General features: G+C 34.8%; 1 protein-coding gene across 3 annotated transcripts in view; it reads right to left on the bottom strand.

Annotated features, from left to right (window-relative positions):
- Positions 1-753: 753 nt before the first annotated feature.
- Positions 754-12,833, bottom strand: part of pbl (epithelial cell transforming 2 pebble) — an 84,448-nt gene continuing 72,368 nt past the window's right edge. For 2 of the 3 annotated variants that reach the window (XM_072523685.1, XM_072523687.1), the window contains one exon: positions 754-1,260. In XM_072523685.1, coding sequence (XP_072379786.1) covers positions 1,144-1,260 — 117 coding nt within the window. In that variant the 3' untranslated portion in view covers positions 754-1,143. Of the gene's footprint in view, positions 1,261-10,555; positions 10,652-12,833 lie in introns of all 3 variants that reach the window. The other variant, XM_072523686.1, reaches the window with a different exon arrangement.

Raw genomic sequence — 12,833 nt, 5'->3', positions numbered from 1 at the left:
ATCAGAAATATATACTCCATAAATCTCATTGTACAGTGCATCCACAATATCTGCCAACAGCAGTCAAAAAATGGTGTTTCAGTAATCATCATCTGGATACCATCCCATGTTGGGATCGATGGAAATGGGAACACCGATCATGCAGCAAAACAGGCCTGCCCCCAAGCATTTGGCAAACACACTGGAACGTGCAAAATTCAACCAACTGTTACCTCCGTCACCATGCCCCAAATGAGCAGAAAAGACAATATTATTATCACACTCGTGTCCCTCATGGATATCTAATGTCTTCTGAAAACCGTCCTCGATCGAACATTGTAATGACTCCTTAACAGTCCAGCACATATTACTAGAATGAGTCCACTATAAACCTCAAAGAGACTACTACAACTTTTAAAACAATTTAAGTGACCTACTCGGTTCTTCAAACATGTACGGTGCCATAATTCATTTCTTAAAAAAGACTGTCACCTTTACTACTTAGTGTAATTGTATTAAGATGTAGCTAATGTATCCTAACTTGCATATAAACAGATTTTATATGTATGTAAACATATTCTAACAAATTCTGTACCAGTTTCAATGTTGCCACGGCACTTTAATTAAAAAAAAAAGACTATTAAACGTGTACTATATTTATAGTAAGTCATTTTTAAATTAAAATCAAATATTTTAACATAAAAACAGTGTGATCAGTAAATCAGTGTAATATAAGGATAAAACAAGGAAGGAAAGTAAGCAAACTACATAAAAAACGATAAAATCGGAATAATTTATATTTGATCATTGTATAATTTTTAATTGCAAATGAAACCAATGAGTGCGGCAGCGAATTCAATATATTTTCTCTTTTCAATAATTTATGGGCCACCTATAAGGTGTATTAAATAACTGCGTATAAAACTACAAGTTGTAAACCTAGTAAAACTTGTAAAATTAAAATAAATATCATACATATTTCTAAATAAAATGCGAGATGAACTGCAAATTTATAAAATTTACAACTTTTTTTTAATATATTAGGTAGCTAATTACAATGCTTGGCTAAAATAAACGATAAAAATAGACTCTTATAGATTAAAATTTATATACAAATATAATAGACTTCATAAAATAAAATAATAAAACTTATTAAATAAAATGTTATAACCTCTTCAAGGCGTTTGACCCTAACGAGGAGGATTTCATTTTTCGTGTTGGTTGTACGGACATTGGAGCTACCGGTTGAGATTCATTGGAATTTTCAGCATTGCCTAGTTCCTGAAACATTATATTACTATTAACAATAATAATTTACAATATTAGTATTGAACTACATAAAATAATAATGGACATTAACATAACATACAGCAAACATAAATTATGGCTCATAAAGGGCCCACTTGCACAGAGCGGTAATGGTTAAATGTATCATGGCAATGAAACTGTAGCTGGAGTTTGACTAAATGGTATATAAATTTAACTAGCATTTAGCAGTCATTGACACTTCACCGATACGCCACTGAATACCGAATTTCCAATCGTTTCGCAGGCGGTGAAACGATTATAACTTACGCATACAGGCACATTAACTTTTTTTTTACTCTTCTTCTTTCAGTACCCTGTCCGATTATCGAACGTTGACGATCATATTGGCAATAATAACTTTGTTTACGGCAGCTCTAAATAAATTACCGGTGGTCTCTTGATACTATTCTTGGAGATTTCGAAGCCAGGATGTTCTTATTCGGCATAGGCCTCTCCTTCCGGCGATTTTACCCTGTATTATGAGGTGTAGAAGGTTATACCTCTCTGGATGTCTCATTCTTCTTCTTCTTCGTCTAGCCATTCACGTCCACGTCTGAACATAAGCCTCTTCAAGTCTTCCTTTCCATTGTTTTTTATTGTACGCTACTTGTAGCCAATTTTTCCCGACAGTCCTTTTCAGATCATCTGTCCGTCTCATAGGAGGTCTGCCTCTGGGTCTTTTGTGTTGGTATGGTCTCCAGGTTAAAATTGATCTGTGCCATTTGTTTAGATCGCTCCTAGCTACATGTCCAGCGTATTCATATTTCAACTTTAATGATTTTTGCACCACAACGGTGACTTTGGTTTTCTGTCTTATCCATGTGTTTGTTTTCTTGTCCTTAAGTGATATACCTAGCATTGCTCTTTCCATCGCGTGTTGAGTGACTCTAAGTATATTCATATTCTTTTTTGTGATTGTCCATGTTTGTGCCTCATAAGTTAATATCGGAATAATGCATGCATCAAAAACTTTAGATCTAAGATGTAATTGAATTTGTTGATTTCTGAGTATATAGTTCAGTTTACCGAATGCTGCCCAAGCTAAATTTCTTCCTCTTTTTATTTCTTCAGTTCGAATTTCCCTATTTAGTATTATTTTTTGTCCTAAGTATATATATTCTTCAACTTTTTCTATAACTTTATCGTTTATTATTGTCACGGTGTCTTCGGAGTGCATGACTTTTCTTTTGTTTAAATTCATTTTCAGTCCTATTTTAGAAGATTCGGTATGTAGTTCTAAAAGCATAGTTTGCATTTCTTGTAGGTCAGTAGCTATCAGGATTATGTCATCTGCAAATCGTAGATTACTGAGGTAGCGGCCATTGATGTTTATTCCCTTATATTTCCAATTTAGGTTTTTAAAAACGTCCTCCAAAACTAAGGTGAACAGTTTGGGTGATAAAGTATCTCCCTGTTTGACTCCCCTGTTTAATGGTACAGGGTTCGTGTGTTCATTTTCATTTAGGTAGTATGTAGCTGTAGCTTGGTTCATAGTTTCTTTTATTAAGTTAATATATCTGCTGTCTATTCTACAATTTTGCATTGCGTTTATTACGGCCGTGTGTTCTATGGTATCAAAGCTTTTTCGTAGTCTACAAATGCTAGGAAAACTGGAAACTTGTATTCGTTACATTTTTCTATTAATATTTTTGTGGTTGTCTCATTACATCACCAAAATATCGTAACTTTCGAATTTTTATCGTTTTTGTTATTTATTTCTTTTTCATTCGATGTAAAACTATTTCATTTCTTATTCAATCAACCCAACTTATCCGCAATACTCGTTAAATCGTTAAACCGTCGATAAATCCACAACTCAAAGGCCTCCTATTTTTTCATTAATGTCTCTGTAAGGGTCCAGCTCTCCATACCATACAACAATGTGGAAAATATGTAGCAGCGTATTAATCTGATTTTAAGGTTTAACGTAATATCTCTATTAATTAGAATTTTCTTTAATTGATAGAAGGCGGTTCTGGCTTTTTCAGTGCGTATTCTTATTTCTTTATATCCCAGTTATCGTTAACGGTTGCGCCCAATAGGTAATATTGTGGACTCTTTCTAACTATTTCATACGCACTGATCTTCGTTGGTTGTAACTCCGCTTTGCTGACAACCATAAGTTTTGTCTTAGAAGTATTAAGTTACCCTGTTTATAAGTTGTTGCAGGTCTTTTTCATTGAAGGCAGTAAGTACCGTGTCGTCTGCATATCTGAGATTGTTGACATTAATTCCATTGATTTTAATGCATCTATCTTCAACTAAGGCTTCTTTGAAAATAAATTCGAAGTATATATTAAAAAGTAGATGCGATAGAATACTTCCTTGTTTCACTCCACGTCGTATTTCCACTGCTTCCGTCGTGTTGTGTCCAATTCGTATGTTTGCACATTGATGCCAATACAAATTTTTGATAATACGGAGGTCTCGGTCATTAATTCCCACCTGATGCAAGACACCTATAAGTTTGTCATGGTTTACTTGGTCAAAGGCCTTTTCAAAGTCGATAAAACCCATATATGCCGATTGTTCGATATCCTTACGTCTTTGAACCATGACCTGCAAACTGAAGAATGCTTCTTTGGTTCCAAGGTTGTTTCTGAAACCAAATTGTACCAAATTGTAATTGTAAATTATTTTTTACAGTTTATATTTTAGTGTTCGTACCCCTGTGGACATTTTTTCTTGCGTTTAAAGTATAATTTTCTAAGGATATGTCTACATGTACACAATGACTGTTATGTTTGTGTAATACATAATTCGTAACAAAGAGTACCGTCAGTTTAAGTTAGATTCTCAAGATATTTTCCTATTTCCTTGTATATTCCCTTAGTTGTACATATATTATGGGCAGTATATATTAAGTCAAATTTTCTACACTAGGACAGATAAAAGGGACAATGCTATGTTTTAAGTGTGCCTTGTTTCATGTACACTTGAGTGCAAAACAATCGACACAAAAGCGTTTTTGAGATTACACCTGTTTCTATGTAAGAAGTATGAAAATAAAAAGATCTAATGTGCAAACAATAATTTTACCAGCAGAGTTTCCTAAATATTCATCATTGGAACTAATGCAAGAAAGAAATTACGAACAGAGAAATCATAAATTAAAAAATGAATTTCTTCATTTTTCAGTATATGATATTACCACCCCTACTCCTAATTACAATTTCCAATCTATTTCGCATGGATCGAATGACTTTTCTAATAAATTCTTGAGGCATTGCTTCCCATTCATCATTAAGCGCAACTCTCAATTCCATTGTGCTCCTTGGTGCATGATTTCTGTTCCAGACCCTCCGTTTAAGCTCATTCCAAACATGTTCTGTTGGATTTATGTCCGGGCTCAACGCAGGTCAATTTATTGTAGATATACCGATCTCAGTCAGAGATGGTGGTGAACCACATGTTCCTCCAAAATGTCTCTGATGTAACGATCCGCCGTTAAACCTCTTCTACGTCCTCCACCAGGCACGAAAACCATCTCGGTTTTCCAATCCATGGAAATGCCTGCCCAAAACGTACAAGAACCGCCTCCATCTGACACAATTTCTCGTATACAACATTGATCAAATCGCTCTCCTGGCCTTCTATAGACTCGACGCCTCTTGTTGTTGCCATGTAGGCAGATCCTACTTTCGTCGGAGAATAATACCTGACTCCATTGATAGTCGTCCCAATCTAGATGTTCACGAGCAATTCTCATCGCCTTTGCTTCTGGACTGCAGTTATCTTGGGACCCATAGCTGTCCTTTTTGGTGTCAGATTGGCTGCTTTCAGTCTTCTTCTGATTGTCCAAACGCTTGAAACCACATCTCGGACCTCTCTAAGCTTTTCTTTGAGATTAGTACCAGTCAAATGTCGATTTCTCAGGGATTTCGAAAAAAGAAATCGATTATCTCTCTCCGTTGTTATTCGTTTACGGCCTCCTCCTTGTCGGCGGACATAATCACCAGTATCTTGGTACCAATAAGACGCACGATTTGCTTAGGCCCTCTGGCTAAGGCCTTCTTTCAATAACGCTACTGCTTGAGCTGCTTTGACGGATGTGGTATCTATTTGTAATGCAGTTGCGAACTTAAGTGACTGATGTGTTAGTAGGTTGCTATGAAAATTGATGAGTACGATGTTAACCGAACGCGTTAAGTCCGTGCGTGTCGATTTCAATGAGTCAAATTCTGACCTCATCTCTACGTGTTGCATTATTTTTTTGTAATACGTCATACGATTCACCAAAAAAACAAAACTTTTTTAAAACTCAATAATGAGGTTAATGTTTGTACACTAAATATTTTTAAATTAACACTTTTTACATTGAAACAGGAGACGTACTTTCGCAAAATAATTTTAAATCGATTATTTTGCACTCTAGTGTAGTTTTACTCTACGCACTTTAAACAATCTCCATCTGGAAGTATTTTACAAAATTATAACTAAGAAATGAAGACTAATCAATTTACAAACAGATTTATACCTTTGACAATTTTATTACTAAAAGGATTTAAAACAATTAGAATATATTATAAAATAACCATACAGGACTATGAGCATATGTACAAAGTAGTTTATTGATAATTAAAACAACCCCAAATACCTTACATATGTTATCATAAATTGTATGTTATAATAAATTGAAAACGCCACCAAAGTAAATCAGCCTTAGAATAAGTTGTGCAGAAAGGAGCATTGTGCAGAATAGTCAGGTTTAATAAATTAAAGATTGATTGATTGATGGTTTTTTAGTAAAAAATAGGTATATAAGGATAGTACAATTAAAATTAACAATAATAATTAAATATCTGCGTAGTACTTTAGTATATCACAATAAAACACAATGTAATGTTATTACTCATTCAAACTTAAGAGTGAATTTTTCTGAAAGTTCTAGTTTTTTTACAGGTTGATACAAAAATACATGTATATAGTGCGTTAAGTTTTAAATTAGATATACACACTATAAATGGCAACACTGCGCGCCGTCGTCTTTTCACGAACCTCCGTTGCCCCGTCGCCAATAATTTGTCATTATACAGAGGCTGTTTAGAGCAATAAGAGCGTAGATTTTTAATTTAGTTTTGTAAACAACATGTCTGTTTATATGCCCGCAGAAAAGGTTCAAATAATAAAATGGTTTTATGGTGGTAATTCGGGACAACAGTGTGTAGGTTTATTTTCTGTGTTTTTTGAGGGGAGACCAATGCCTACAGTCAGTTCATATTGTTAAAAATTTTAAGAGTTGTTATTGCCTCTAAAATTGCAGAAAATGTTACGCTCAAGAAGTGTTACCAGAAAAAGTTGAGAAAAGAGAATACCGGGATACACAAATGTGTGTAACAATCGAGGTAGATTCAACACGTTCAAACAGGCACAAATTACTGTAACGAAAGTGTGGAAAAAGCACGGTTACAAGAATTTTAAATATTCGAAAACGCAGCAGCTTTATCCAGACTACCACTTTTGAAGAATGGAGTTTTGTGAAACTCTACTAACGAAGGCTAATGATCAAATGATGAACCCAATTTTATTAAAAACATTCTATTTACTGATGAATCTTCTGTTTCGTTAGTAGGGAGACACAATCCTTCCAGTACGAGGTATTGGGCGCAAAAAAACCAGCAGAGAAGTGTTGTTTACCGAACTCAACGTCCTCAAAAAGTTAAGATCTGGACTGGCATTTTAGGAGACCACATAATAGGTCCATTTTTTATTGTCCAATTTTTTACAGTCCAATGTTGCCGATTTTAGCGCTTTATGTACTTGCAATATCTAATCCAAAACTGAACGTACTGTATACAAATATATACATGTATATACAAAAATAAAGTAACATCTTGGGTCGAAGCGAACTCTGGATGGTTTTTGGAGTATCTTTGCATCCCCTACCAATATCCCATCTGTCACCCTCCTTCTGGTCTTAGAACATAAGCACAGTATAATGCCATGTCTACTCAAAATAAGAAAGTGACTTGATTCTTATTAGTGCTTTCAGTGGTGGTATTGTTTGTGAAAAGGTATTAGCAGACATTCGCTTTATTTGTGAAAATGCCGTCATCAAGTATATTTAGTGTTGAAATAGTCCTAATGCATGCTGTTACATACTAATTCGTCAATGGCGAAATATTACATCTTTCTCAGAGGTACATATACAGCCTATCTTAAAATTATCGGCATCCTTCGTGATTGGACTAATGGAAAACGGAAGTGTTTGCCATGCGGAGTCCCCATGGTCTGGCGAGAATCTACCGAGAATGTAATTAACCGCTATTTTTTTGAGAAACAAAGGGTATAAGTCAGAAGAAACAAGCACTTTACACGTTATCCGAATATTTCATCTGCTGTTAACAAATTCAAGGATATATTCCAGTATTTCAAGGTTTTGACTAATCTGGTGATACGACGATATTGAGATTCCAGCAAGAGTTTCAACAAATTAATTCTGACATTAACATCATATGCGAGAGGAGTATAATGACATAAAAGCAGTAAATTGTTAAAATAATATCACGAGCACTATTTTATCAGTTGTGTCGATGTGAAAGTGTTTATCCTCCTTTTTGGCCAACACAGAGGATCAAAAAGTTTCCATTTTATCTTTGCATGTGGGACTGTAGAGCTAGAAATAAACATTGGACCAGAAGAACTGGCCTGAACGTCAATCACTGGCAGCCAAACATTGTCAATGGCCCAATTGTCAAAAAAAATTGTTTTCCTGCAGGTCACCTGAAACTTGGTTGTATGAAGCAATTCGTTAAGGCATTGAAACAGAGACAACAAAACTTTTTAACATAGTTTCCACCTTTCCAGCTATGTACGAGGATATCAAAGCCGGGGTGTTCGATGGGCCACAAATTCCGACCGTTATCGCAACAAAGAATTTGTAATCAAAATGAAAATATTAATTATTAATTATAATTATAAAAATAATTATATATATATATATATATATATATATATATATATATATATAAATTAATAAATATTATTAATTATAATTCGGATCTACTCTGTATGAGTACAAGAAACAAATTCGTTAAGGATTTCTGCTTAGTTGATAGACATGTTGTGGAATGCAAATTTTAGATTCTCCATGTCTCTATTAACATCTTTATCAACGTCTGTTATACCTTGCAATTTTTAGAAGGTTCAGATTAAAGCAGAAATCTGAATTTGTTTCGAAACTATTTTACGGATTTTTCTATCAGATGTCGCTATTGCGTCCATAACGAAGCCATTTTATTGTTGCTTCTTAAAGACAGAAAAGATTTATTTTTCACGTTGAGAACGCCTATGAATACCTGTTCTGATGAGACTTATTAAGTCGAAATACGTATCAACAGATACATAGACGCTTTGTGCGTGAAATCAAATCTTTGCTGTCTTTTTCATCAAAATGAAAACAGTTGAAAAGTCTGCGTAACTCTCTTTTTAAGATGTTATACAAAATTTCCTCGGTAACAAGAAACCTGAAAATTATAAAATGTTATAGATGAGAATTAATAGACTGCTATTGGTTTTTTTGCTATCTCGGGTGTAATATGAGTATCAATTTCATGAATAGTTGCTTAGATAAACTTCCTGAAAACCTTGGAGATGTCAGTTATGAGCAGGGGGAACTCGTTTACCAAGATTTTATTACGATAGAAGAGCGCTACTAAGGACGTCGGGACATTAATACAAAGGTGGAGTATTAATGCAGTATTCATCGAGACTGTCCGGCTAGAAAAAGATTGCATGCTAGCCTTGTATCTTAGCCGCTGAGCTACGGTCATCCCAGTTCTTTTTAGTCAGAGCTACGTTCTTTCCCAGTTTAGGTCAAGAATTCTAAGCAATTCTACAATAAAAAAACGTTATACGCTAAAAATAGGATCCTTACATTGTTCTATTCTTCTCCTAAAAGAAACTATGTGCTCATATCGGCAATTCCGTAACAATCACACACGTTTTGCATGAAGATTTGTTAGTCTTTAGTATATTTACACATCCCGACAGATGAAAATGTATCACGTCGCCAAAGAACACACAGGCGTCATGAGGCAGCTTTTCGATAAACACTCCAGTCTTTTTTCGCGAATCAAATTCGCGTGGATTAAGTTTATGCACCACTGAATTTAATACATGATTCATTTTTCTTTGTAATCAAAATTATAAGAACATCTGCATGATGCAAAAATCTCTTGAGATTTTCTGATGCTCTAATGATTCTTTAAGGTCCTGAAGAATTTTTCCACATATTTTCAGTATTCATAAACAACAGAACAATCGATTTTAGATCACAATGGAATGATCTACAGTCGCGATATTGAATTGTTTGTTTACAGACGCTGGCTTGTCATGATCAGATGGGCCTTGGAAAAGTCCACACGGCGAAGTGCATGGTAGTTGCTAAAATAAGAATTAATGGCAGCTGTTTTTGAGCGCGTTTAATATAAGAAAGCTCTTGCACCGCACACTGTAGTATAAGCGATAGTACTACAAGTTTTTCTCTTACCATCGTATTTAAAGGGTTACATACTTAGGTATGTAACGTTTTTCTCGAAACTTTGTTTTTCTGTACGCTAGGCACGATTTCTCGAGAACGAATCAACCGATTTTGCTGAAACTTTCTACAGTTCAACTTTATAGTATTGTTTCGTGATTGAACGAAGTGATTTTCAATCGGTCGGCTCGTTCTTGTTTTATACGAAAAAAATGTTTTAAAATCGACGAGAATCGGAAAAATGCCAATAAATATAAGACGAAAATTCATTCAAACTTATGTCAAAACTTTAAACTTTATTATTTTTTTTTTAATTAATTCGTTCAATCACGAAACAATATTATAAACATGAACTGTGCAAAATTTCAGCAAAATCATTCGATTCATTCTCGAGAAATCGTACCTACCGCACAGAAAAACAAAGTTTCGAGAAAAAAGCGTTTGAAGTTTTTAAACTGAGAGTTTATTCAGTGGCGGGTATTAGCGCGGTATTCAAATCTCTAAAACTCCGGTAATATTGCTTGAATTTGGCGACAATACTCTTGAATTACTATTTTTTCATATGGAATAAAAATAAATAAATCAATTTTTTGCAAATACAAGACCTATGTAACCCCTTAATGAATAACGTGTTCTATTATTCGCTATATTTAGTTAACAATAATTGTACTCTCCTTATTTGGTTATACCATATTTTTATCCTTCCCTGTCTAAATATTCACCAAGCTATGGAAACTAATAACAGATCCGAAAGAGGTTTAAGGTTTAAAGTAGACGAATTAAACTTACTTTATTAACAAAATAGACAGTTATTTTCAAACTCTATAATTTAAAAGAGTTGAAGAATGAAACTCGCTCAAGACGACCAACAAGTCCTCGTGGTTCCTATATAAACAACGGTGAAATATCAAGAATTCTTCAAAAAATATTCTAAACAATATTAAATGAAATGTTAGAAAGTTTAAAGAGTATGGTAACTTTACATGTTTTTATCTATGGAATCGCCTGTTATTTTACAAAAGCAGATTCTTTAAAAATATTAGTGGCATTTTTAAGATTGAGTTCAGTAAATTAATATCGGATACAGAGATTTGTAAAGTGAGCTGTATATTATGGTGTGGGAACATACCATCGGAAGGAATACGACAATGATCAACAACCCGAACTAGTTACATAAAGGCCGTGGCAGGGTGGTTACAGCACATGTAGTTGGTAGTCCGAAGAAGAGACGGTATTATCTCCAATAGAGATAAAAAGGCAGCCAAGGAAGCATTGATCTCAGCCCGTTTAACAAAAGCAACGAAGCCAACAGAGATATATTGTAAGAATCCGTTTGACAGTTACTGTCGAAGGATCAATATGTATTGTAAAAGCATGTTGTAAGATCAGATCTACCTTCAAGAATAAGTGTTCAACAGGGTTGTCCCTTAGTCTAGGAATTCTACTTCAAAAGTAGTGAAGGAGGAGCAGTTTTTTAATTAGTTTCATTTAAAGTCCACGAAATAGACAACAGGTGAAATCAGTCATTAAGAAACTTTTAACTTTTCAAGATCCTTGTCAGACAGTAATAACAATAATCGCCCTTATCAAAAGAAAACCCCTTCCATCCCAATAGCAAACACGTCTCGTACGAGGTCAGTCACTTCAAAAACCCTGCCTCATTCTGCTGATGCCCACCAAGGCGATAATATATACTGCACATCTCGTGCCATAACACTCTCACTAACTTCTCAGTTGTCGATTAAGATTGGCAGCATGGGTAAGACCGTATGCTTCGAGTTCCTACTGGAAGCTTCCCAAGTAAGAGATTCGCGAAATCAAACTGTCCATATACAAAAATTTTCCGCATCATCGCAAGAAAAACCAACATACCCACTAGCTTCACTTTCACTTTCACTAGACCTTTCAAGAGGTATTCTCTTTGACTGCGAGAGATTCCATTGCATCGAAAATTGTTGTTCGTCTCCGCCAGAAGAAAAGCTCGAAATGATGTAAAAGTAGACATCTCACTTCATAATGAACAAAGAATAACATAACATCCAATTGATAAGACCACAAATCTCATGAATGCCCCACGACTAAGACGCTAAAATGCTCTAATACATACTCATCAAAACGTCGTGTTCGACATCTCCTCAGACATGAATCGTCAACACGAAGAATAATAGTCTTCCAGATCTTTACTCAAGTCCGAGGATAAATCTGCGGAGTAAACGGACTGTTATGGGTATAGTCGACCGCCAGTGTGTCAGTAAAACACCTTCTGATAAAACATCTGCCTCACTCCTAATATCCAAATACTAGAATACATGATTCCTTCAAAGGTTCTCATTCCCAATGTTGACTACCTGGTGAACATCTTCCTAAATAACGAAAGAATCACGATTATCTCGTATTACCGACATCCACAACAGTCCCTCTCTGGCCAGCTTTTTGAGTATTTTTGTATTCTCAATATAGCCTCAATATATACCAAGTACGAGATAACTCGTATGGACTCGTATGGACTGTTATTCGCAAAAAAAAAATATTAATATGAATTTGGATAGTTAAAATATGTTTTTTTTTACTTTACTTAGCTCAAAAACTGCGTTAGTTAATATTGGTCCCTGCGACTCAATCTAGCAAAAACCTTCTGGCACTGAATGGGTTAATGCATCATCCGCATAGCAAATTATTGTTAGTCCCGCTGTTCTCATCCTGTATCCTCTTTTTGCTTTATTTTATTGAACATTGATTTAATCCATTATCAAATTAGATTATATATAGAAGAGAAGAGGACTTGAGTCTTATACCTGTTTCGTACGCAATTGGTTCATTGGTCATTTCTCTCCCTAGCTTTGCAATTTTAACACTGCCTGGGGTAGTTGCGCGGTGGATTGAGTAGCTCTGTGGTTACAACAGCCGGTCCGAAGCCCGGATAAAATTTGGAGAGTTATGAAACGAATACTTTAGTTATGACAAATAATCTGAGAACAAAGAAAAGACATAAACGAACTAATAAAAACGAAACACTTTCAGAAGGAAACATGGGCAGATTACTTTCGATCCCTATTTGCTAAAGGTG

This window comes from Diabrotica undecimpunctata, chromosome 2, assembly GCF_040954645.1.
Source record: "Diabrotica undecimpunctata isolate CICGRU chromosome 2, icDiaUnde3, whole genome shotgun sequence".
Taxonomy (NCBI): domain Eukaryota; kingdom Metazoa; phylum Arthropoda; class Insecta; order Coleoptera; family Chrysomelidae; genus Diabrotica; species Diabrotica undecimpunctata.
The sequence above is the reverse complement of the archived record's forward strand: the minus strand, read 5'-3'. Positions and strand labels throughout refer to the sequence as shown.